A 27,539-nucleotide genomic window follows, 5' to 3' on the forward strand; every position below is an offset into this window, starting at 1 on the left:
TGCCACAGCTGTGACAGCTGTGGCAGGGGATTCTTTACTCCCCGCGGGGAGTCCTCTTGGCACTGATCACTGTGATAGTGCTGTCACAGTGTTCAGTGACAAGGGGACTCCCTGCTGGGGAATATTGACACGCATCATGGACCTATGGTGCATGCATGTACTATGTTTTGTAGGTACGCTGGTGTTTGCACGCTGGTAAAACACGGACATGTGAACACACCATAGGGAACCAATGGTTCTAATAGGCGCACGTTTTGTGCGCACAATTGTATGCACATAAACATACTTGTGTGAATTCACCCTTATTTAGTTTTGTTATTTTTATTTTTTCAACATAAAATATTTTCATTTGTGTTTCAATGGAGTTGTATATTTAATGGGTCACATTGAAGATGGAAATCTGAAATTATTCATCTTTAATTATTCATTTTTAAATAGGAGAAAACATGCATTTTAATGGGGCATGTAGACTTTTTATATACATCATTTTAAAAGTTACATTGTTGGGCAGTTGCTCAAGAACAGAGCCACCATACTTATCATAACTTCAATATTTATTTCAACAGCGTACTTGATGTACTGTAATACTGTATAATATTGATTAAAAGCTTCCAATTACAGTAGATGTACTGTATGCAGGGTGTAATAAAAAAAACTGATCCAACACTATATCTCAATACTGGTGTCCTATATAGAAATAACGGTAGCGTACTTAAATAGCAAAGCATGGATGCACTACACGATGGCATGGTGCACCATGTGGGCCCTGGAACATGATTCCAATTTTGTGTTGCACCCCTAAGAGATAGAGGGTAATACCCAATTGCAAAGTTGAAAAGTGGCATGGAGCCATTCAGATGCTATCATTGCAGGACTGTATTAGTGAAGTGCTGATTCAGTTCATGCGCAAAGCAATCACTAGCATAAGAACAATGCAATCAGAAGACAATGCAGATTTCAGAGTGAATGTGTCGGTTGGAATTTGGCATGTTCGACTTGTTGGATCTGTGTTCATTCCATGGACTCTCACTGTGGATCGTTATCTAAATCTTCTGCAGATGGTAGTGGATGACTTCCTGGATGACCTGCCCCTATCATAGCAGGAGGAGGTCACTTTGAGTATGCTTTCCTTACTTCAGTCATAGCAACTAAGGATGAGTGAGTATACTCGCTAAGGCACTACTCGTTCAAGTAATGTGCCTTAGACGAGTATCTCCCTGCTCGTCCTTAAAGATTCGGTGGCCGCCGTGGGGCGGGGAGCTGCGGGAGAGAGCGGGGGGGGGGGGGACGGAGGGGAGATCTCTCTCCCGTCTGCTCTCCCCTGCTCGCCGCCGCAACTCACCTGTCAGCCGCGGCAGTCCCCGAATCTTTATGGACGAGCAGGGAGATACTCGTCTAAAGCACATTACTCGAACGAGTAGTGCCTTAGCGAGTATACTCGCTCATCCTTAATAGCAACGTTCCCACGGGATTAGAGATACTCGTAAAGCAGATTTTTGCTTCTTACATGCTATTTTTCAACTTCCCAATTGGGTTTCATATTCTCTCTTATAGGGGCCACAACACAAAATTGAAAAATTGGAACTCAGGTTCTGGGGCCCATAGGAGCTAGTGTGCCAAACCACTGTTGAGCACATACATGCCTTCTTATTCAAGTTTGCATATGTTATTTCACTATAGGACACTTGTATTGAGATATATCACCGGATCAGTCTTTTTGACTAGATTTGGTATTTATGTGTTTAAAGCTTATATTATGTGTTAGGCTGATGAAAAATGAAAAAGAAAAGACTGTATTATTTTATGTCAATCAACTTTCGTCTTGGTTGTTTCATATACAACCGTTTTATGATGAAAACTAAAATGTATTTTAGTGAAGGAGTGCAATAAATTTTGAAACGAAAGAAACTGGTTATTGGAGAACCCAGAGAATTCACAGACTGTGTCAAGTTTTCTTCCTGACCTTCCAATAATAGGGTATGATAAAGTTGATTGACTGCTTTTGTCAGTCATACAAAAAGATTCAATCCAGCAGTTTGACCTTTTTTCGCCTTTAGTGGCATTCCTATATCAGTTTGCGTTATTGGTTTACTGTGAAGGGAACAGTCTTGAAGAAACTGTTTGAATAACTGAAGATTGACAATGCTTCTCCAGTCTGAACACACATATTATAGTCAGACAATTGATGCGCCTTTTGTTTTTGTCTAACACAATAGCACAATTGTGTAGTGATTCAATTATGGGAACCGGATTTGAGAACAATAATAAACTATTGGTCTTTGCAGCCAAGCAATTTACTCAGCTGTCAAAAATGGTACATATTTTATAGTCCTCAAGATAGACATGTGCTTCACGGACTTGTTCCACATTGTTGAAAATCAAAGCAGTTATAAACTTAATGGCTCCTCTAGCTCAACAGTTTTTTTTACAAAAGAAACCCTAAATCTCAATGTAGTGGGGTCTATATATCCGAAGTTTTTAAAATAATCACCTTTTAATACTTTGAGGATAGGTACACAGATAAAAAATTCCCAATAATAAAATAGAATTTGTTTTTAACCCATTAGTAGCCAGTGTGTTTTGGTTCTAAAGGACTGGATTCTTCTGATGTTTAGATGCATGATATTTTTATGGCCCTGTTTCTTTTCGGTGGGCTGCCAAAATTATTTTTGCTATATTTCTTCTCTCTCGAGACTTGTATGGCTGTTTTTTAATGTATTTTTTACTTAAAGGTAATGTGTACAAAGAGATTTTTTTTTAATTTATATATTATTTTTATTTTAAAATTAATTTGTTGACATTAAAATAAAATATAAGAATGGGTTCCCCATTTTATTTTAATCATTGTGACTAAACCTTAACTTACCTAACTTGCAGAGCCTTGGATTACAGGGTGGCTCTGGTGGCTGTTTAGGTTCGCATGGGAGGTACGTTTTTTTCATGTATATTTTCATTTTATTCTATATTTTTTTACTTATTTTTTATATGTATTTTTATATTTGTTTGTGACATATATGTCTCCCATACTGTCATATGAGACAGTGACAGACATTCATTTTATTTTTTTTTCTTATCTTACACTTTTTCACTCTAACTGGGGCATCCATAGGAGCCCTAGTTACAAGGGAAAATATCCCCCTATGGTGACAATAGTCATTGGTAGGGCGGAGCTGGTCTGCTAAGTCCCAGCAGCTCTGACATGCTGGGTATCGCTGGTGATCATATTATCACTGGGTCCAATTGAGGAAACAGCACTGCAGTTCCTTCTATTCACTACATAGTGCTCATTGAAAGCTATGTAGGCTTGAAAAGAGAAGCCAGAAGTGATTAGAAAATGTTTCTGTCTTCTCTTCTCGGTCCTCGTCAGTCTCTGACAGTTAAACACCCCAACTGCTCCTACTAGATTGCAGGAGCAGGTGTTGTAAACCCATGCCATACATTTATGATGGTGGGGGTTTAAAGCCCAGGACCAAGTGCACATATTTACAGTGCTTGGTCAGAACGGGTTAAACTTACAGTACTCTAGCTCTTAAATTTCTGTTCCTTTCCTCAGTTGGAAAATTACTTTTAGTCGTATCACTCTGATTTTTATAATCTGAAGCCAATGACAAGTCATGCATAAAAACCTCATATCAAACAACAAATCACTACTGTGGGACATTATGTCACTATGGATTGTAGCAAATGTCCACCATAATCACATCACCTAATGGTACAATGGAGGACATATCATGCTAACAATGATGTAAATGTTAGAGCACTGGGGAATGGAGCAGAATTTTAAGCTTGTAAGTACAGTACAATGTCTCCGAAAGACCATCTCTTTGTGAAGACTATCCCCTTCTCCAGACCCGATTTCCTGTGACACGTTTTCTGTTCATCTATTATGCTTGCACCTTTTATTTGAGAAAATCAACCACCTAGAAGATCTCTTTTGAATGCAATTTTAGGTGGTCATCTCAAGAGGTTTCACGGTATAATACAAAGTTTTAGTAACGTGGAGCCTCTAAAATTCTAATTGTCAGAAAAGCTCTTAAAGGGGTTGTCCCGAGGCAGCAAGTGGGTCTATACACTTCTGTATGGCCATATTAATGCACTTTGTAATGTACATTGTGCATTAATTATGAGCCATACAGAAGTTATAAAAAGTTTTATACTTACCTGCTCCGTTGCTGGCGTCCTCGTCTCCATGGTGCCGACTAATTTTCGCCCTCCGATGGCCAAATTAGCCGCGCTTGCGCAGTCCGGGTCTTCTCCTCTTCTCTATGGGGCTCCGTGTAGCTCCGTGTAGCTCCGCCCCGTCACGTGCCGATTCCAGCCAATCAGGAGGCTGGAATCGGCAATGGACCGCACAGAAGCCCTGCGGTCCATGAAGACAGAGGATCCCGGCGGCCATCTTCAGCAGGTGAGTATGAAGACGCCGGACCGCCGGGATTCAGGTAAGCGCTGTGCGGGTGGGTTTTTTAACCCCTGCATCGGGGTTGTCTCGCGCCGAACGGGGGGGGGTTTAAAAAAAAAAAAAAACCCGTTTCGGCGCGGGACATCTCCTTTAATTATTAAGGGGACATACTGTAAAAGAAAGTTAACATTGCATTGGTTGTTTGATGTCATGGTTATTACAGAGTGATCTGAACATAATTGAAAGGTTTCAATTAAAGGAGTTTTCTGAACACTCCAAACATTGGTGGCAGTAGAGAAAACACATAATGTATTAAAATAAAAAAAATAGAATAAATAAACTTATTCTGCAACACTTTCAAGTAAATTATTTATTACCACCCACCAAGATGGGTACTCATTTTACTGACTTTGGAAGAATGGAAAGCTGAGTTGACCTTGAGCCGGCAACCTGAACCATGCAGGGATTGAACTCGCAACCTTCAGGTCCTGAGTGAGAGCTTAGGACTGCATTTCTGTCACCTATGCACTCTGCACCACACGAGGCCCTATTAAAAAAGAAGCCACAATACTGACTCCCAGCTGTATGTTGCTCCCCCGCTGTTGCTCACTACTAATTTGATCTTCTATTTACATCGGCAGCAGCAGTCAGATGGGTTATTTACCCATGTGGCTTCTGAAACCAGTAGGAGGCTTGGCAGGGATGTCATCAATGACATCCTATAAACCTGCTTTGGGGCTTCTACATTAGAATCCCACATGTCAGGTTTATGAGATGTCAGCAGGGCTTCTGGCTGGGCAACGTCACTTATCAGAAGCTGTGAAGCAGGTCCTTAAAGCGGTGGTTTGGCAACACGGTGAATGTATTAATTTTATACAATTTTGTACATGAGGGCCCAAAACTATATAAAAACAATAACTCAGAAAATCTATTTAAGTTTGACCAACAGCCCATTGCCCGCTAACAACATTTTTACCAATTCTTTAAATATTATAATTATTTTTGGTGCAATCCTCAATTATTAAAAAAAACAGGATATCATATATTCTAAGCATCTTTACACCTACAAAATAAAATCTTTCAGGATTACTATTATTATTTCCTTTACTTAACATTCTGGAGACAATGAGCTGTTTACAATTCGGACAAAATAAGCAATTTCACAAATGCAATTCCCGATGAAATATACCCAACAATTTTTAATAATTCTTTACACTATTTTATTATTTTTGCCTCAGTCCCAAATGATTAAAAACATGAAATGATTTACTCTGGGCTCCTTTACACGTACAATCTAAAATCTTTTATGGTTTTTCAATTTTCTTTTTTTTTCTTATAGCCTCAAGTACTGAAATAAGACAATGAGCTGCTTACGATTCCGCCAAAGTAGGCAATGTCACAAACGTAATTCCCGACAAAACTTTGACCTGTGTTTTATTCTCACCTCATCACATTCCCACCGCTGAGATGATTTCTTCTTGACAACAAATAGATGTCTTCAATTAAGCTTTATGCTCATCATTCGTTCACTTTTATATCAGTAGTGACAAGCATGTATATTGGCAAATACCTAGCACTTAAAACTTTTGTACCATCGAATATCACGGCAAATATTTTAGATGGAAGATGATCGCGGGCAGATAGTTTCATTTTGTATATTGTATTGCCTGTTCCCATTTTACTGGAGTACATTTATTTGATGGGTAATATAATACAAAACAAGATCCCATTGAAAGATATAGTTTATTAGGTTTAATTCTGCAAGTAAATCCATGTTAATCCGGGAAGACAGATGCGTTCAAACAATACTTGAAAATTGTATTCCACTCTTCGACTCTTTAATTCCTTCTCTTACTCATGTTTTCTAAAACAAATAAAAGCTTTTAAGATGTTTTGTGGATTTGGGATTCTAGATAAAGGGGACTATCTGTTTATAACTACACCTAATTGATATATAAAGACGAGATAAAACAACAGTTGGGGCACCATGTTTTAGTCTTTGTTAAATGTAAAAAATTATGGTGAAGAATCACATAAAATATAAGGAAAGAGACCATCTGCCTTAACAAAGCTAAATGTAAAGTGTTGGTAATTGGATTCTACAAGCACTAGAAACATTTATTAGTTTGGACATATGGTAAAACGATGGGTGTTTTAAGAATGATCACTTTGCAGGCTGATTAATTGATTTATTGATTATATGTTTTTGATTTCTACTTATTTGCTTTAAAACAATTTTCGGAATAACTTGTGAACGAGGCAGAGTTGACTTTGTTGACCAGTATTTAACAGAGATACTGAGAAAAAGCAAATACTGAAAAAGTTTTTAAAGGACTACTCTAACAAAAACACATTTTCCATCACTACCCCGCCCTGCAGTGAAGCGCTCTGTTTGATACTTACTGTATCAGGCATCATCTTAATTTTTAGATTTCTCCCTGCTTTCTCTTGCTCTCTGCTGTGCTAGCAATCCCATGATGTGTAAGCATATCATCTAATGGCCAGTAGAGCCAGTACCATCTCTGCCTGCTGAGGGGACACTGTTATTATCCTTACCTTCTATATTATTCACCTAAATAAGGTAAAGAATGTAAGTATAAAGTCAGGGAGAATTAACTATTATCTACTTAATTTTAACTGTGTGGTAGTAGCCTCTATTCATTAGCAGGAACTCTAATAGAAGATTTTGTCCCTCCATTTTGAAGTGCCTGTGTGGTACAGTTCATTCAGTTTTATCATACAACAGTTTCTGGTGTCTGAAATAATGACCTATTGAGAAAGTACAAAGCCAAGCACTTATCAGGTGATCCCAATGAGATCACATGACCCAACTAAAGAGAAGGGCTTTAGGGATTTTCAGATAGAAAGAAACTAATGAAGCTAATACTAGCTGATCTATATATGTACTGGATGACTAAGTAAATAGTGACTATAAAATTATTTTTACCAGAGTGGCACTTTAAGTTATAACATCCTGGTAGGGACTTGCATGTTGTGAATCAAAATTTAAGCTGGGGATTCAGCTAGATTGTTAAATACTCGAAAATAAGGATGCACAATGGGGGGGGGGGGGGGGAGAAAGGGGATAGGTGGTAATCTAAGTGAAAGGAATCATACACTGCCATGGAGTGATGTTATGAGTATCTTGGCATTATTACATTCCCAGACCAAGAGGTCCTATATTCTTGCAGAATTACTGTAGGATCCATGCAGTCTGGGCAGAAACAAAGGAGTCAAACCTATCCCAAGGTGATGAAGTCAGGTCCTCCATCAAGCTCACAGTATGGGTATTATGGTGCATTGACACATACCTGATTTGCTCCAGATTGTGTAGCAGATTTTGGTGTAAATCCACAGCAGATTTCACCACTTCGAATAGAACTCAATTGAAAGGGTAAAATTCCTAACAAAATCCACATCAAATCATCTATGTGTGAACACACCTTTATACAATACATCTATATGTTACATATTAAACACACATCGACGTCTTTCTCCCTTTTGGATCGTTGTTAATTACACACTATATGACTTGTATCAACTTACATATTTCTTCTGTGTCATAAAGAACTGCCATGAAAGGTTAATCCCATTATGTATCTTTTAACGTATTGTACAATTTGTATCTCTTCATATATTTATGTTGTCTTTCTATTGTATTTCTCTTTCTGCAATACAGATTTTCTCAGGTTACTTTGCTATCGAGGTTGGCTACACACATGCTATAGGTACATCCCAGTATACTGGTCAAACTGGTGCCACCTTAACAGGAGAACAGTCAATGACAGCAATAAAAGCATCAATACATTAAACAGATTCTGTCACTGGGATCATAAAGTGCTGAACCAGCTTCTCCTTGCCTGTGTCATGCAGACTGGCAGATCTCTCTCCTTTTGTGTATTTGGAGGGAGCTGTCACTCTGCATGCTGCGGGCAGGGGGAGGTTGGCGCGGTGCACCTTATGACTCAGAGCTCAGATCTGAGTCAAACTCCATGACACTGGTAACAGAATTAATCAATATCCCCCTTTCAAACCCATATTTTAAGGTCCAAAAATTGGTGTTGATTAGTTTTTATAATACAGTTTGACAGCAGTTGGTGCTTCATTTTTCTGGTAAAGATGTTCAAACTCTCTGCGCGGCTATTGATTTCCATCATAACATTCTGATTGCTTTTAACCACCACTAGAGGAAGTGCAGGAGCTTACCGCATACTGTGTTATGTTTTAGTTCAGTGTAAACTGGCATGCAGTAAGCTCCTAAACTCCATCTAATAATGACTGCAAGCAGCCAAAATGTTATAATTGAAATTGAAGTCCATGCAAAGGCTTTGGAGAGCAGCATCAGAAAAACAGAGCTCTGATCACTACAAAAATATATAAAAAAAATGAAACTTCACACAACTTTTAAACTTTTTTAAGAACAAGTTTGCTATACAGGGTTTAGTCAAAAAGACTGACCCAACGCTATAACTCAATATTGGTGTCCTATATTGAAATAACAATAGCATACTTGAATAGGAAGGCATTAATGTGCTACATAATGGTATGGTACACGAGCTCCAGAGGGCCCTGGGACATAAATTTAATTTCATGTGGCTTATGGCCCATGTACATAGTCCAACAGTTGGGTAAATGACTGGATGAGTGCCGATGTCACCTCTAAAGTTGTCAGCGTTCATGCAGAGTGTTTACACTGAAAGACTTCAGCCCTGGATCATGGGCTTCTCACTCAGAAAAGTTAGCTTAACAACCTGTGGATGAAGAGGGAGGGATTTTTGTGTATTTACCCTGCACAATTATTGCTCAAATTTGTTCATTTTTTGAGCGATAATCGTCCCGTGTAAATGGCCCATTAGAGAGGCACAGAAAGCAGATTTCTGCATCTCACATGCTAGTCTTCAACTTTGCAATTGCCTTTTTCTCTATATATCTTACAAGGACCACAAGCAGGGGCGTAACTATAGGGGATGCAGGGGGTTTGGTTGCACCCAGGCCCCGGAGCCTTAGGGGGCCATAAGGCCTCTCTTCTCCATATAGGGAGCCCAGTACTATGAATAAAGCATTATAGTTGGGGGCCCTGTTACAGGTTTTGCATTGGGGCCCAGAAGCTTCAAGTTATGCCTCTGACCACAAGACTAAATTGAAATTCCTGTTCTGAGGCCCACAGGGGCTTGTGCACCATACCATCATGTAAGACATCCATGCCTTTCTATTCAAGTAGGCTATTGTTATTTCAATGGCCCTGGATCAGTCTTTTTGACTGCACCCTGTGTATAAATGATTTTCCTATATTATGTAGACTTTTAAAGATTCCATTTTTGAATATGTTTTTCTCCAAGTTCTAAAACATTCATGCACTTTATACAATTATCAGCATTAAAAACCTTCAACAAGTGTCTGACCTTTTTTTAAAGCACTGTTTTGTAGGTGTCCCTGTCACTTTCACAGTTAAAGTATGGGCTTTTAAGTCAGACATACTTTTGTTTTTCCATTAGTGACTTTTAAAACTTGGAACTTAATTGAATAATCCTCATAAGTTGTTATTTATTCCCAAGTTACATTGCAAGAACTGTATCTAAAATCATGATTGGCAGCCAAAAGGCCAATTCCGTAACCTTCCAGTATGAACAGCGTGTTGGGCATAGCTCTTTCAAAAGTGTTTCAAAGTTTTCTTCCATGCAAGGATTTAATTAAAAGAGGATAAACTATAAAGTATGTAAGGAAAGTAATGTCCTTCACCACTAATGTTACCTCCCTTGTCTTTCAAATCTTCAGATGGTCTTTCCTGAGTAGCAATTGACTGTGCCTAATCATTACATCATTCAGAAGACACACATTGATAGTTCCTTGTTTATGTCAATTTTTAAATTACGATTTCTGGGTCACATCAATCATGAATGAAATCAAGAAAATAACAGAGTAGATTCATTATGCAAGTGATCAATTCTATTTATTGACTGGAGCGGGGACATTTTTGAGCATTAATTCCAAATCTATAATGGGACCTGCCAACTATCATGTGCCATCTAAGATACTGGGATACTGGGATCCCGCCTGCTCTCTGCCTCCTCTCCACCCGCTCTCCGCCCCTCTGCACTATTTGCAATGAAAAGAGGCGGGTCGGAGGTGGGGCTAAGTTACAAGAATTAGCCCCGCCCCTGCCCCGCCTCTCCCCATTGCAAATAGTGCAGAGGGGCGGAGAGGAGGCAGAGAGGGGGCGGGAGCTCAGAGCACTGCTCCTGGCTCTTCCAGGCTCCCCCCCTGCAGAGAGAGACGACGTATATTGGCTGGGCGCGAAAACCCAGCCGATATACGCTCGTCTGAATCCACCCTAAAGCAGATATAGGGCTATATTCTGCTGAAGGCAACGATGACTCAGGCAAAGGTCATTGACGAGATGAATTAAGCTGTTATCCAAATGCCCTTGAACAAATGAAAATGTGAACGTTTTGTAAGATTTATTTGAAATTTATTGTTTTCGTTCTCCCATTTATCTTTTGCTAATGTTTATCAAAATGATTCCTAAATTTATAGTTGAAGGACTTTAAGATATCAGATGACAATCTGAAGAATAATTCATATACCAGTAATGAAAACTTAATTAGGATGAAATTGGATTGAGTTTGATCAATACCTAAACATGGCTGAAATAACTTTTGTCAATCCTTTTTCCATGCCGACTGAATTATAGTTTTATGAGTATACTCTTCTATTACTATTTACTATAGATCGCAATGCATTTGTACCATGTGATTTTTTGAATCTTGTGGATGAGAATTTTTTTTTTTTCCAAGGAAGAAATTAGTTTTTGGCATTTCTTTCTTACATGGATGCATTGTTAATAACATCCACAATGGTATTCTGATTCATAGTCTTTTTAAATGATTAGCCTGGATTAAGAGTTTGGATGTATCTTGCTAAATTAAATATGTTACATATGAATATGTTTAACTAGATAATAACAAATACCAAAAAACGAATTTCTTTCATGTAAAGCCATTCTATGATGCTTTAAATATGTTTTTTTTGGGTCTGTCTATAACATAATTTTAATAACCTAGATCAAGTGCAGATTTCTAATTTTCAATTAACATAGGAATAATTTTGTTTGCTAAAATAAAATAAAGGAATGACTGAACCATGATATGTTCTAGGTACAATTTTTTAAAAAATCCAAATTTCAAAAAGTCATGTGGCAACTGTATAGCTCAAGCTTTAAGTATTAACTTTTAACCTTTGACCTTACAGATTTTAACCAATGAAATGTCTCTTTAAACTTTAAAGGAAACAATGATAACGAACGCCTGGCGATTGCTAGACAGCGAATTCCATATCGACTTGGTCGAGTAGTTGATGATTGGCTACTCGACAAAGGTAAAAAAACATTGATTAAAACTTCAAATAAAAATAATTTGAACATAACCAAGTAGTGTTTCATTGTAACGCTAATAAACCTTAAAATAAATTTTCAGTAAAACTAAATTAAAAACATTTAAAACAGTAAAATTTAGATAGTGGTATCTTGCATACAATGTATAATAATTTTCTGACCTGTTTAGAATGCAGATATTTAATAATCGTACCCTGTTAACTTAAGGTTAAAGGGACTGTAAATATAATCTACTAACTCGATCTATGAAGACACTCATAGATAACTTTAACCAAACATTCTAAATTATTCATAGAATATTTTTCGTGTTCCCACATCTAAATTATTAACTAAAATCTGTGCAGAATTCTTACCTTTTCTTACTGCCGTGAACAAAATATCTTGGTTTAAACTACAGGTATTCTAACTAGTGGGCAAGATGAATTGCCAATCCAAGTGAAGTCCCTTTAACATTTGCATCCTTTCAAGGAATTTTTTGAACAAACCATAATTAAAACAGAACTTAAAATTGTGTGCATGCTAATCATATGCAGAGAACAATCTGCTTAAAATGTATTTGTGATTTCATAATGCTGCCAATGTTTTAAGGATTTCTTTGTGTAATAAAATTGTGCCATAATTTCACCATCAGTATGTGTATCATTACTGAAGTCGCTTTTACATCCAAAAGACTCGATTTTAATTGTTAGTCCAGCTAAATGCCAATCAGAGTATTTTATACACTACCTTGGAAACATAATCATGCTTATTTTTCTTAACTTATGGTGAAACAAACTAATTTTAATCGAATTTAATATTATGGTGGTAAATACTCAAATTGGAATTCAATTTGCATTTTGTGGCAATATCTGGTGGTATTTTTTAATTGTTTTCCCTTTGCAAGATTATTAAAGGGGACATATTTCTAGTTCTAATTACTTTTTAGTATTATTTGATCACCACAATGTAAATTTTCAAACAAATTTACACAATTGGATGAACAATTTTTGTAAATTTTACAATAAGGAAAAAATGCAAACCTTTGATTGGCCTTTAGCATCAAACCACATTCGAGCTAGTAAATCTTTATTAGAAAGCCTACATTCCACAGTCACCTCATTTAAAGCAATGAATTATGAGTTAATCCTCTATCTTATAATTTATTGCATTCATCATTCATCTCATGAAAAAATGTTACTCATCTTTTCCAAAAATACAGAGCTCAAAGTCAACATTTTGTATGTATGTAATATTCTTTTTGCAGGACGGCAGCTCACAATCTTCAATAGCCAGGCAACAATTAAAATCGGTGGGAAGGATCGGGGACAACCTTTTCAAGGCCAGCTTAGTGGCCTCTACTATAATGGCTTAAAGGTTCTGAATATGGCGGCTGAAAATGATGCCAATATCGTGATTGAGGGAAATGTGAGGCTTGTTGGGGATGTGCCTTCATCAATGACTACAGAGTCAACTGCCACAGCCATGCAGTCAGAAATGTCCACTTCTATTATGGAGACCACTACTACATTGGCCACCAGTACCAGAAGAACAAAAACACCTACAAGGGAGCCGGTTGGTCAGGTTAGTAGTGTCACATTTTTATTATTCATTTTTTTCCTTATAACTACATTTAAATTGAAAGCCTGAATATTTCTAATACCACATGAAGTTACAAAGTACAAAAATTATAGACACCCCATGGTTAACTAAATATATATTACAAGCCGTTTTCAGAAGATTTACGTAATCTTAGAAATTCATTAGCATTTTTGTTCATTTTAGACTTACTTAATATGGTATTATTACATAGTGGAATAATCATTGCCTGCTTAGTATATTATTAACTGCTAGAGTTAAGCGAACATGCTCGTCCGAGCTTGATGCTCGTTTGAGTATTAGCATACTCGATGGTGCTCATTACTCAAGCGAGTACCGATCCGAGTTCAACCCCTCCCCGTTTTGACCCCTCACCGCATTACCATTTCCTGCTGTGACGTGCTAGCATCCACACATCCACAGCAGTTTGTGGCTTGCTGAGAGAAAGAGAGAGAGAGAGAGAGAGAGAGAGAGAGAGAGAGAGAGAGAGAAAAAAAAGCTCAGCACCGGCTGGGTCAAATACAAAAATGCTTGGGTCTCCCATTAACTTCAATGGGGCTTGTTACTCGAATAGAGCTCCTGAATATTACGAAAAGTTTTACTCGAATAACGAGCACCCGAGCATTTTGGTACTCGCTCATCTTTATTAACTGCCCATTTTTCAGCTTTTATGGCAGTTTGTTGTCTATAGGATGAAGAAATATTCTATATCCTATTGAGTGACTTTCCCACTACCTGTCATGGATCAGGCACAGCCACATAGCCAGATGATAGAGGAGGGAGCTTGGAGTGACGGCTGTCATTGCTTAGAGTTATGACAAACAGCATAACAGATCTGAAGTGCAAAACAGAAAATTCAGTCTTTAATAAGCAATTCCAAGTGCACACAAAGGTTCAGAGTTCAGAAGGGAGATTCAGCAGAACTGCATATATAATTCAGGCACAATACAGCTGAGTTTGCAATAAACTAAATACAGACATTGAGAAACTAGCAAAAACAGCTACAGATAGATCATCAGGCTAGGAAATGAAACAGAATTTAATAGCAGTATAGAACACCCAGTCATCACAGGCCTAGCAAACAAGAGTTCAGCAGCAGGAGCACAATTTGATAAATAAGCAGGCTCGAGTTCTGGGTTCAAATTTATACCCCAAGGGCCCCTTGCCTTTGAATCAACAAGCCCAAAAAGTGAGTTGAAGATATGGGATAGGATCTTGAATAGGACATAAATAAAGGGTACAGGCTTGAATTCATGATTTTAAGGCCTCGGTCACACGGGCGTTTTTTGCCGCGATTTGCGGATCGCATGATGGATGCGCATCCGCAAATCGCGTGATCGGGGCCGAAAAATCGCCCAAAAAATCTGCTCCTAGCCGCGTTTCATTAGAAACGGGCTGGAGCTGTCCAGCGCATTGAATTCAATGGAGCCGGCAATACAGCCGGCTCCATTGAAAGCAATGGGCTGTGGGCGATCTCAGGATGAATTTTCGGGAAGGGCTTAAAAATATAAGCCCTTCCCTGAAATTCATCCAGAAATGTGTAAAAATAAAAAATATATATATACTCACCTTGTCCTGGCAGACGGAGTTCAGCCGCGGCCGGCCGGCAGTTCTCCTGAACTGCTGTGAGTAGTATTCAGCAGCCGGGGATTTAAAATCCCCGCCTGCTGAATGAGCTGCCTCTGATTGGTCACAGCCTCACCAATCAGAGGCAGCTCTCACTCACCCATTCATGAATTCATGAATGGGTGAGTGAGTGCTGCCTCTGATTGGCTCAGCGCAGGGACCAATCAGGGGCAGCTCTCAGCTGTCATTCAGCTGCGGATCTGCAGAGCAGCACCTGCTGCGGATTCTGTAATGCAAATCCGTTTGTGTGCAGGCGGCCTAAAGCTAATTTCTTCATACATGAAGTGACATACAATTGGCGGAATGACAAAATCAGATAGAGGAACGCTTCAATTTTTAATGCACCATAGAGCCAATGCATACTGGCATATTTGCATTGCGGAATGCGGTGTGGGCATCCCCCTCCGGATTCCACAGCAAATACTGCCCATAGATATGCAATGGAAAATCGCTTTTTCATGTCCTTGAGCAGAAATCAATTATGTATGTCCTATTCCAGCGTAGATTATGCGCAGACGGCTTCCATTGAAGTCCCATCCACAGTTGACACTGCGGATGGGCCACAGAATCCGTGTCATTGCCTAGTGACGGCACAGGATTTTTTGTACTGCGCATGTGCACCAGCCTGCCAACCAGAATACCCACGATACAGAAGAGACAACTGCGGACAGGTATGCAGGGGTCACCGGCCGGGCACCGGGTCAGATTCCGCTGTGGGATCCTGCATGCGGAATCCGACCCGGCCCTATGCATTCGGCCTGTCTGATATTTGAGTGCTGTTGGTTACACCAGGCAACCTAAAATAGCCCATCTAAATTGCAGCGGAATCGAGAACAGCGTATATATGTCTGGGCAGAACTGAACTACTGACTTAACATTTGTTGTGTCATCAATGCTGCCCACATCGAATATCTGTAAGATGCATTAAAAACTTTCCGTCATTCTAGTTGTAGTATGTCAATTAATGTATAAAGAAATCAGCTTTAGGGCTCAGTCACACGGGCTTCGATGCCACGATAGGACGGCCGCCGGGTGTGGACGTCTCTCTGCATGACCGGCTCCATTGCCGGCCATGTATTCTATCTTCCGGCCGGTGCGGAGAGTCGTCCACACCGGCAGTGCAGCAGTCTTATCCTGCATCGGCGCCCATGTGGCTGAGCCCTTACATTTAGACCATTTTATTTGACTCATCCTGTTTTCGATACTAAAGAATGTAACAAACCACTAGCCTGGTATCATTTAGTATTGATGTATGATATTAAAGCTGCAGTACTTGTTTGTATTTGTATATAACATGTTTTTTTGTGGAAAATACATAAACATGTACCGCATGATATGCCATCCAGTATTCTTCCATTTCTAAATTGGGTTTACTACTGGAATCCAGTGCAGAGCAAAGTTGGTGAGTTTTTGGTTAACTCATTTTATGTACTATTAACTTTGTTATCCTCTCACTTTTTTGCTTGTGTTTAATGTGTTTAACATATGACAATAGATCAATGTTTTTTAGTGTATTTTGTACTCACGAATGCTTAAGTCTCACGTTTTTCAGCAAGTATTGAAAGGGGGAAAAGTCAATCAGTATGAATGTGAAAAGTCATAGAGGGTCTTTATATTCTTTGTATTTCTATTTAAAGGCATATTTACGGTCATTGGCTCTACTAGACATTAGTTCCTGGAAACACGCAATGTGTTCAGTTTATGCTTGAGTAGCATCTTTTACTTTGTGTCTTGAATTAATTAGTGACCCAGTTCTATAAGCTAAGATGAAAGGGCAGATACCGGGCTTCGTCCTTGCTTAGCCATCATTTGTTACATACTGTTTCTATAAATGACTGCTTTAATACCAAAAAAAAAAAAAAAAGAATCCTGCCATGATGTTTTGTTTTCCTCAATCAAACCAAGCTTTCACTGATAACACAGAGCCACTTAAATAGCTATTGAAATAAACCCTGGGGTGATCGAATGTTTTGGAACAATGGAAACACATTTTTGGCCAAGCAGAATTAAATTGGCTTCACTTTAAACTGCGGAACATAAGCATGGTTGGTAATTCTGGAGGGCAAAATGTGGGTGAAGGATGTATTTCTGTTTATACTAAAGCAGTGACTTTGAAGACGATTCATCAAAATATTCTCACGACAGCCTTGGTTTTTGCCCTCCAACCTAAACAGAATAAAGGCGAAAGTCTAAAAAAGCACAATACAGTCACTTACAACCAATTTCACTTTGAAGTCAGTAGGTTTGACTGTACCAGGTGACCTATATACAGTATGTTTCTTGTTTTACAATACTACACTCAGTCAATTGAATTAGGTTAAAGACATCTGATTTTTTTTTGCGACATCTTATTTTCTCATGACTTTTTCCAATATTTTGCTTTTCAGGTTACAGAAATGTGTTAACTTTGACCATGCATGCCGTTTACCTACTTGGTCTATCTAGTCTCACAGATCAGTAGTAGGTCAACATTGCTTGATGTGACCCTTGATTCCATCAAAGGGCACAAATTGTATTTAGCTGTTACTTATCTTACTCACATTATTAGAGCTAGGTCAAGTGGTAGACACTAGAGATGAACGAGCACCCAAATACTCGGTTCCGCGTTATTCGAGTCGAGCTTTTCGTAAAATTCAAGAGCTCTACTCGAGTAACGAACCCCATTGACTACAATGGGAGACTCGAGAATTTTTGTATGTGGGAAGCCGGGTCTCAAGCTTTTTTTTTTTTCCTTGGTTCGTATTCTCTCTCTCTCTCTCTCTCTCTCTCTCTATCTCTCTTTCTCTCTCTCTCCTCCTACCAGACGAAAAATTTGCCAATGACGCGCGCTGTGTCGTGGCGGGGAGGGGCCAAAACAGGCACGTCACAGTGGGCAGGAGCCAAAAGCTGGGGCAGTGTTGAACACGACTTGATGCTCGTTCGAGTAACGAGCACCATCGAGTACGCTAATACTCGAACGAGCATCAAGCTCGGCAGAGTATGTTCGCTCAACTCTAGTAGACACATACGTGTGTATCAATTTTGTCTACAGAGGTTTGGACTCTGTAGAAGAGAAATATTTAAGCAGATCTTCCATGATTTGTTTTTGATTTAGGGAAAATACTTATGGAAGGAGCACAGACCTTATGCCTCTTTGCTATCCTGAGGAAGGTAACACAGTATGTAAGACTGAAAAAAGGCATATGTCCATCTAGTTCAACCTATTATTTTGTAATGTTTTTCCAGAGAAAGGCAAAAACACCTATGAGGTAACAGCCAATTTTACTCACTTTAGGGGGAAAAAAATCCTTCCCAACTCCAAACTTGGCAATCAGAACATATGCCTGTATCAACACATCTTCTGAATTTATCTAGTGACTATAGCCTGTAGTATTGTTATACTGAAAAAATACATCCAGGCCCTCTTGAACTTTTTAAGTGAGTTTTCCATCACCATGTCATCAGGAAAAGAGTTCCACAGCCTCCCTGGTCTTATAATAAAGGTATCTGCTCCATATGAATTTGCCCCTCTCTGTGGGCTGCAATACAGATAGATTCTTAATATTACCCATGCTTAAGCTAGGTTGGGCACTCTGAGTGGTCTGTGATTAGAAACATAGAAATCTACAATTGACAATGTATTCTGACACTTGTCTTTCACAGCTAGCGTTAATTTTTTTTCAGCAATTTGTGCTACAATAGCTTTATTGTGAGATTTGACCAGATGGGCTAGACCCAAACTCCAGTCCTCATGCCCCCCAGCAGGTTATGGTTTAAGATTTCAATAGTGTTACACAGGTGATGAAGTCATTATCAGTGTCCTCTCTATAGGATAACCTCCAACCATGAACATGTTGAGGGAGCATGAGGACTGGAATTTGGACAACCCTAGGATAGAATTTTCTGTGCACGCATCTTAATGAACCTTAGGTGCCCATGACCCTGTTACCAACTCATGGTTTGCTTTCCTTGGATCACTTTTGGTAGGTACTAATAATTTAATACTTGGAACACTCCACAGGAACTGACATTTTGGAGATGCTCTGACCTACTCATCTAGCCATCATAATATGTACCTTCTGAAGGTTGCTCAGATTCTTATGCTTGCAATATTTTCAAGTTATGTCAGTGTAAGTGCAAGAGAATTGAAATGTGTGCCTCTTTACAGACTGTTCCTTTACTATGAGAGTAGAGGATTGCGCTTCCAGAGTCAGAGAAAATATATGATTCTGCTTTGGGAATTCGTTGATCAGTGCTCAATTGCCCTGTAGTTTTACATGTTGCAATTCATATGAAAAAACATCCATGTATATGGAGAAACTGAATCGGTCAAAACTACAGACACTAATTACAGTGACTCTGCCTTCTAGGTCACAGATTGAAGTCCCAGGCGCGAGACCCCTCTCTATAATGTCCTTACACCTCAATTGCAAGAATAGACAAGAATTGACTAGATGGGACAATCTTTTTAAAGGGCTTTTCCAGGACTTTTATTAGTGATGATTTATCCTCCACTAGAGATGAGCGAGTATACTCGCTAAAGGCAATTGCTCGAGCGAGCATTGCCTTTAGCGAGTACCTGCCCGCTCAAAACAAAAGGTTCGGGTGCCGGCGGCGGGCAGGGAGCTGCGGGGGAGAGCGGGGCGGAACGGATCTCTCTCTCCCTCTCTCCCCCCGCTCCCTCCTGCTGACTGCCGCTACTCACCGCTCCTCTGCGCCTGCACCCGAACCTTTCGTCTCGAGCGGGCAGGTACCCGCTAAAACCAATGCTCACTCGAGCAATTGCCTTTAGCGAGTATACTCGCTCATCTCTAATCTCCATCAATTAGCTGATTATTGTAGTAAGCCAGGCATCGTCATACATGTTCCTGAGCAGTGGGTCCCCGTCGGTCAACTATTGATGATCTATTCTGAGGATTTGTCACCAGTAGTTAAAGTCTTGGAATATCTCTTTAATAATTCGGAATGAACATATTTGTAATATTTCTCAGATAGTTGATTCTGCTCTATGCAAAATAACCAATGGCTCTTCAGTTATGAACCATTTATGAACCTATGTATCTGTCTATCCATGCTCTGTACTAATGAAGTACTCTACATACTGTTCCAGCTGTTTATAAATATGTATCATTTTAATGTATATCTTTTGAAATGAAAGGGTTAGAGTTAATGTAACGCTTCCTTGTTATGTAAATATCCACAGCTGATATATTTTCCAACTCCTCATTGTGCATTTCACTTTTTTTGGTTTCCTCGAATGCATAAATTTCTATGCAACGAGCTCAATTTATTTTTTTTTCTTTTAAGCCACTGAATGTTTCTTAATAGTCAATTCATCTATAACAATGTACAGTAAATATTTCTGATCTCATTAAATATCTGCAATTCAATAAAAAAAAAAAAAATACAGGAGTATAGCAGCCATAAAGATGAAAGTATTCCGAAAACCGATTTGCACAAGCAGCAATAATAATAATTGCTCACATCTTTGCCTGCATTCTTTCACAACATTTAATTGGTTATATTCATTCGTATATTTTATGCAGCCAAATCGCTTTTGCTTTATAGCAAGAAGAATAAAATATAAGGTAGGTCCTCTGAATAATTTTTGCTAAAAACATTTATTGCTATGTTAATGATGGGAAATAAAAGACTATATTACAAAGAATAAAAAGTAATAGGAAATCTGTCTGCAATGCCTTTTCATGTAGCTATTTATTTTTATAATTTTTGTAATGCAGAATACCATTTCCCACGTTTATTGTTACGTTTTTATTGTACATTTCATTATTTATTTACATGAAAACATTCGGAAAAGTTAGAGTGTACATTTTTAAGCCAAATATTCCAAAAAAAAAAAGATCATGCATTGTCTCCATTGGGACATGGATGGTTAAAAAATAAATCTATATAAATAAGATTTTTACTATTATTACTATTAAGAGGAATAGTAATTATTAGAGATGAGCGAGCACGCTCGGTAAGGTGAGTTACTCGAGCGAGCCTCGCTCATCTTGAGTCGCTGCCTTCTCCTCTGAGCATGCTCAGGGGGGCGGCAGGGGGTAGCGGGGGGAAGAGAGAGAGAGACATCTCTCTCACTCTCCCCCCCCCCACTCCCCTATGCTCTGCCCCGCCGCCCCCCGCTGCTCCCCGAGCACGCTCAGAGGAGAAGGCAGTTACTCGAGATGAGCGAGGCTCGCTCGAGTAACTCACCTTACCGAGCGTGCTCGCTCATCTCTAGTAATTATTATTATACACAAAAAGCAGGACAACACAAGCCTGAGATCACAGCTTGGAAGTTTGCATATATAACACATTGGGAACCAGGAACCTAGGTTGATGCATGCAGAGCCCAGCACTCTGGCCTTTTGTAACAGGAAGATGTTACTTTTGTCAATATTGAGTTGTTTCAAGGGACAGTCAAGGTCTTTAGGCACAGAACCCAGTATGATTACCACTGGGACCATTACTGTTGGCTTGCACCAGAGATGCTGTATTTTACCTTCAAATCTTCATATTTGGTCATTTCTGTTGTTATTTTTCATCAACCCTGTCGTCACTGGGTATAGCAATGTCGACACACCTTTTTCTTTTCAGTGCTGGTCAAATTGAGCATGTTATAGGTCAAGACTTTGTCTTTTTGGCTAGTTGCCCTGCAATAGATTCTGATTCCTGTAGTCTACTCGTTAACATATTGTAAGGTCACTACTTGTGTCTGCCACACTCATGTGGTTCTGGGCAGCTGCAAGTGTCCCCCTGCTCTTCCTGTCTGCTTTCATCCAGCACTGAGAGGCTTAACCAACTCTCTGGCTTTCAGCTCACCTCTAGGGGATAGGGGGTGGGCTAATTAGGCTTTACTCCTCCATGTAAGCTGAGCTGTGGCACTTCCCCGTGGCCTCAGAATTGGTGTGTCTTAGGTTCTGAGACTTTGCTTTCTTTGGTCACCTGCTTCCGTCTGTTCTGTCTCAGTTCTGCTCCGCTCTCTGAGTTCTGTGTTTGCAGCCTGAGTTCTGTCTGATCTGTGTTTTGTCAGCCTCTCTGTGTTGGGTCTGTTTCAGGCCTTCTGTTCTGTCTGAGGCTTCTTGCATATCTGATCTGTCTTTTTGTTTATTTTCTGTCAGTTTTATGTCAGTTCCTATTCCTATTTATGGTTTGCTTTTGCTTTTTCCTGCATTTGTGTGCTGCTCTGTCTGCTGCCAGTCACTACATTTGTTAACTAATCAGGGGTAGTTCCAGCGGAGGGCCACCCTTATCTGGGCGATTGCCTTGCTTGTAATTAGGGATCTGCAATTCTTTCTGCAGCCAAGGGTCAGTCTCCCTTTTCCTGGCCACAGTCCCTGTACCTGGTTAGTTGGTCCAGTGGATCCGCAATCCATAAATCCATACCACGTATGCCCATAGACTGCAACATTTGACACAGTCCTTACTGACCTCGGCGACAGCCAGTCCTGTATGAACATTTTTCTTCCTTCACCATAGCAAGGGTTAGATAAGCACACTTAGCCTAGCTCCACAGTTGAGACCAATCTGGCAGGGAATGTCCTACTAGTAGTATGCACAGCTAGTATGCACATCATAAAAGCACACAACGCCCTTGGGACAGGAACTTGGTACTCAAAGGGGCATATTACTATTATTATTATTAGTAGTAGAGCAGACGATAGCTAAATAGATTAATACAAGGGTACAGCCATGTATACCGTGCCACCCATTGTAATGACAATATGGCAGATTTTTTTCTGTTGCATCTAAAATATTTTTTTTCGAAATGTATTAATGTTAGCATACTACTACACATTAAGGCCTCGGTCACATGGGTGATTTTCTGTGCGATCTGTGCATGCGCATGCGATGGCCGTTTTTATAGAACCATTGCTTTGCAATGGTATCGGACACATGAGCGCTTTTTATGCGTTCGTCCGATTTATTATAGAACAGAAATCGCAGATCGCGCCTATCTGCGATCTGCGATTCCTGTTCTTCTCTATATGCGCTAAATGGGGCCGGCGGCAGCAGCGCCGACCCCATTGAGAACATATACTATAAAGATCATTCTCCTCTGCCACAGCTGTAACAGCTGTGGCAGAGAAGAATGATGTTTGCCCATTGAATTCAATGGAGCCGGCAATACAGCCGGCTCCATTGAAAGCAATGGGCTGCCGGCGATCGCACAATGAATTTTCGGGAAGGGCTTAAATATATAAGCCCTTCCCTGAAATTCATCCAGAAATGTGTAAAAAGTAAAAAAAAAATATATACTCACCTTGTCCCGGCAGACGGAGTTCAGCCGCGGCCGGCCGGCAGTTCTCCTGAACTGTTATGAGTAGTATTCAGCAGCCGGGGATTTAAAATCCCCGCCTGCTGAATGAGCTGCCTCTGATTGGTCACAGCCCTCACCAATCAGAGGCAGCTCTCACTCACCCATTCATGAATGGGTGAGTGAGTGCTGCCTCTGATTGGCTCAGCGCATGGACCAATCAGGGGCAGCTCTCAGCAAGTAAGCGCTGTGATTGGATCGGGTGCCAGCCAATCATAGCCGGCGCTCAATCATTCACATCCCTGAATGGCTGTGATTGGTTAATCAAGTGTCGGCTGCGATTGGCTGGCGCACCACCAGGGAGACCATCTCGCGGAGGACACAGACGCTGGCTGCAAGATGAGTATTGCCTTTTGTTTTTTTTACCTAGTCTAGCTAGGCTTATACTCGAAGCACCTAATTTTCCCAGTTTTTGGCGTTAAAAGTAGGTGCCTCAGCTTATACTCGGGTCGGCTTATGCTCAAGTATATACGGTAGTTATTCTTTGTGTGATTTTACACAAAGTGTAGGAAAAATAGCATAGTTTTTGATGCAGTTTTTTAAATGGAAGCCAGAAACTTTACAGTGGGAAGGAAAATTAAAAAACCTTCCTTTATATTTCCCATGCCTTTTTAAGGGCTCGTTCAGATGAACGCGGTTTTCATGCACTATAGTCGTGAGAAAAGATTGCTGCTGTAAAGGTTCCGTAAATGGACTACTTCAAGCTACTTGAAGTAGCCCGTTCACACAATCTGTGGTGCGTACTGCATGCTTTCAAGGCTCCCATAGGAGCCTATGGAAAGCCTGCAGCAAGGTAGGACATGTCCTACTGGTTCCTATTAGAAGCGCGTTCTGTGCTCTGCAAACAGAGCTCACCTGAACAAGTCCTAATCCACATTTGGCTTTGGATAAAAAAAAAAAAATGCTTTAAAAACTCCCCAAAAATTGTGGCTTTAAAAAAGAAAAAGCAGTGTGTGAAACAACCCTTGCTTCATTTAATTTCTCTAGTCCAGCTTCTAATTAATGATTGGTTGCCTGGATAGACAACTGATTGTGATTATCATGTCAGTAAGATAACTGGATGAGTTTCTTTCATACATTTCATTAAATGCTAAGCAGTTTCACCATTCATACGGGACATGAAATAGCGAAAGGCTCTGGCCATAAAAACATTACATGCTATAACTGCAGAAAATCCAATTATAATCATCATTGAAACTTCTCAAATTAAAAGACAATATCTGGCAAAATCCACGGTATTCCCAAAATTGACTTTTATCACTTATTCACCAGATACTTGATATTAGTCTGATTGTTGGGCGTCTCACTGCTGATAACCTCACTGATCCCGAGAATGGTGGTTCCACGTCCCCATGTCTTCAGTGGGATTGCTGAAGGTAGCAGAGCGGTTGTACTTGGTCATTTCCATCAGCCCTATTATAGTGGATGGAGCAGCACCGTGCATATTTAGCTATCGCTCCATTCAATATCTACATCACTGCAAGGGGCGCAGTGAGCCAACACGGAGCAAGAGAGGAGAACATGAGACCTCAGTGAGCCAACATGGAGCAAGAGAGGAAAACATGAGACCTCAGTGAGCCAAAACGGAGCAAGAGAGGAGAACATGAGACCTCCATTCGCGGGATCAGTGGTGGTCTTAGTGTTGAGACTCCTACCAGTCATATTTTTATCACCTATAGTTGATAAAATCAATTTTGGGATAGGGATAACCCCTCTAAAGGGATACCCTAGCCTTTCATATTTATAATTTAAAAGAAATGTTTCATGAGAAAAAAATCTTTTGTATAACCAAGTTTTTATGGTAAATATTTTTAAAGAATTTTTGTTTTTTAGTTATATTTTAAATTTTGAGGTCACTATCTATATTTTTCAAAGAGCCTAAAATCCTGTAGCTTCAGGCTGGCTTCATACAGGCATAAGCATATTTACGTATTTATGTTTTTGCACATGTCTGTGCATATTTTACTGTATTTTTTTGCATGCACACGCCTTTGGATTTGCACACACAAAAAAACAAAAAACGGAAGCGTGCTGTTTTTTACTTCAATCAATTAAATTTAATATGGGCTACTTGGTGCATATGGACGAAATGGGCGAAATGCATGCGCAAAAAATGCACATGTGACGGAGCCATTGAAATCAATGGGTTCTATTCAATGGGTATTGTGAGTGCAAATATTGCACCCATTATACATAGCGCAAATGCGTTCATGTGAATAAACCCTTATGCTGACCAAAAAGCCTAGTAGTACTCTGAAACTTCATTTTCCATAGAGGAAACATCTCATTTTCATCACAGGCAAGATGACAATGAAAGGTTACACCTATATGTAGATAACAGGATTCACAATAGGTGATGGTCACAGCTCATTTCCTACCCTTCCCCGTAAAATGATCTTTGCGCGGGTCACAGAGCATGCCTACAGCTTTCTCCCATGGAAGTCAATGTGTCAAGGCCTGTTAATTGTGTCTATGGCACATGAGACCACTGCAAAGCATATCTCTAAATGGAATTACCTTCGCTCCTTAATCATATATAGAATACAGAATGAAACATCTGCAATCAGAAAATAAAAACGGATAGAAACATGGAATATGTTCCACTAGCTGGTCTTAATTTAGAAATAAATATGTGATACATTCCCTTTAAGATAAATGTTACATCATGAGAGTTGTACTCTTTCGATCACCATTGAGTGTTTACTCTTCTTTTTCTGCACTTACATTATGATAGAGCTGCCATAAACATGGGTATCCACCACAAACTACAACTCCTCTCCAACTGAACCATCGAGAAGGAACAGGGTAACCCCTTTCTAACGTTTGGTGGCGATATTAGTGTTCAGACTAGCCCTGACTGAGCTAAACCAGTAGAACCCTGTTTTGGGTCAAACTTTGCTAAAAGTTTGGTAACAGCACAATCCCGAACCAAGCTTTTAGCAAAGTTCTACCCTAAACAGGGTTCTACTGATTCAGTTTACTCCATAGTAGTCCCGAACACTGTTGTATAGCACCATTTAAGAGCCATAAAAGCTCTATATAACATTGTTGGAGTGTTACACATGGCTTTTAAGGCGCTTAGCCTGCGTTATGCCCCACTTCATGTTCAGTTCAAACTAATTTTGCAAACAAAACTTTGCAAAAGTTTGGCAAACTGGCAGAACTGAACTTTTAAAATGTTCACTCATCATTAGATGAGGCCATCATGGATCTAACATTTATCACCACAACACCATTAGGCTCGGTTCCCACGGGAAATCCCACGGAAATCTTGCATCTTGGCCACACCGAAAAGCCACGAGATTTCCGCTGGAGAGCCGCAGCTTCAAAACCCTTGGCATTTTGCGGTTCAGCGGCCGGGATTCCGTTGCAGCTTTCTCTCCTCACATGACTGACTAATCCCGGGATTAGCAGCTGAGGGCAGATTTGCTGCACAGAAATTCTGCACGGAATTTCCACGGCAAATTCGTCCTGTGTGAACCCAGCCTTATTGTTCCATGCTGCTTAACTATTCAGACTAGAGGGAAAATGTGGATAAATAGATAGATAGATAGATAGATATGAAATAGATAGATATGAGATAGATAGATAGATAGATAGACAGATATGAGATAGATAGATAGATAGATAGATAGATAGATAGATAGATAGATAGATAGATATGAGATATGAGATAGATAGATAGATAGATAGAGAGATAGATAGATAGATATAGAGATATATAAGATAGCTAGATGTGAGATAGATAGATAGATAGATGTGAGATAGATAGATATGAAGTAGATAGATAGATAGATAGATAGATAGATAGGAGATAGATAGATAGATAGATATGAGATAGATAGATAGATAGATATGAAGTAGATAGATAGATAGATAGATAGATAGAGATAGAGATAGAGAGATATGAAGTAGATAGATATGAGATAGATAGATAGATAGATAGATAGATAGATAGATAGGAGATAGATAGATAGATAGATAGATATGGGATAGATAGATAGATAGATAGATAGATAGATAGATAGATAGATTGATAGATAGATAGATATGAGATAGATAGATATGAGATAGATAGATAGATAGATATGAGATAGATAGATAGATAGATAGATAGATATGAGATAGATAGATAGATAGATATGAGATAGATAGGAGATAGATAGATAGATAGATAGATAGATAGATATGAGATAGATAGATAGATAGACAGATATGAGATAGATAGATGGATAGATAGATAGATTGATAGC

General features: G+C 39.5%; 1 protein-coding gene across 5 annotated transcripts in view; it reads left to right on the top strand.

Moving 5' to 3' along the window:
* The window catches only part of NRXN1 (neurexin 1), a 1,562,703-nt gene that overhangs the window by 1,422,957 nt on the left and 112,207 nt on the right, over positions 1–27,539 (top strand). For 3 of the 5 annotated variants that reach the window (XM_066595516.1, XM_066595517.1, XM_066595518.1), the window contains 2 exons: positions 11,684–11,773; positions 13,033–13,349. In XM_066595516.1, the coding sequence (XP_066451613.1) occupies positions 11,684–11,773; positions 13,033–13,349 (407 nt within the window). The remainder of the gene's footprint in view (positions 1–11,683; positions 11,774–13,032; positions 13,350–27,539) is intronic. The other 2 variants (XM_066595519.1, XM_066595520.1) reach the window with 1 other exon arrangement.

This window comes from Eleutherodactylus coqui, chromosome 3 (assembly GCF_035609145.1).
Source record: "Eleutherodactylus coqui strain aEleCoq1 chromosome 3, aEleCoq1.hap1, whole genome shotgun sequence".
Lineage (NCBI taxonomy): Eukaryota > Metazoa > Chordata > Amphibia > Anura > Eleutherodactylidae > Eleutherodactylus > Eleutherodactylus coqui.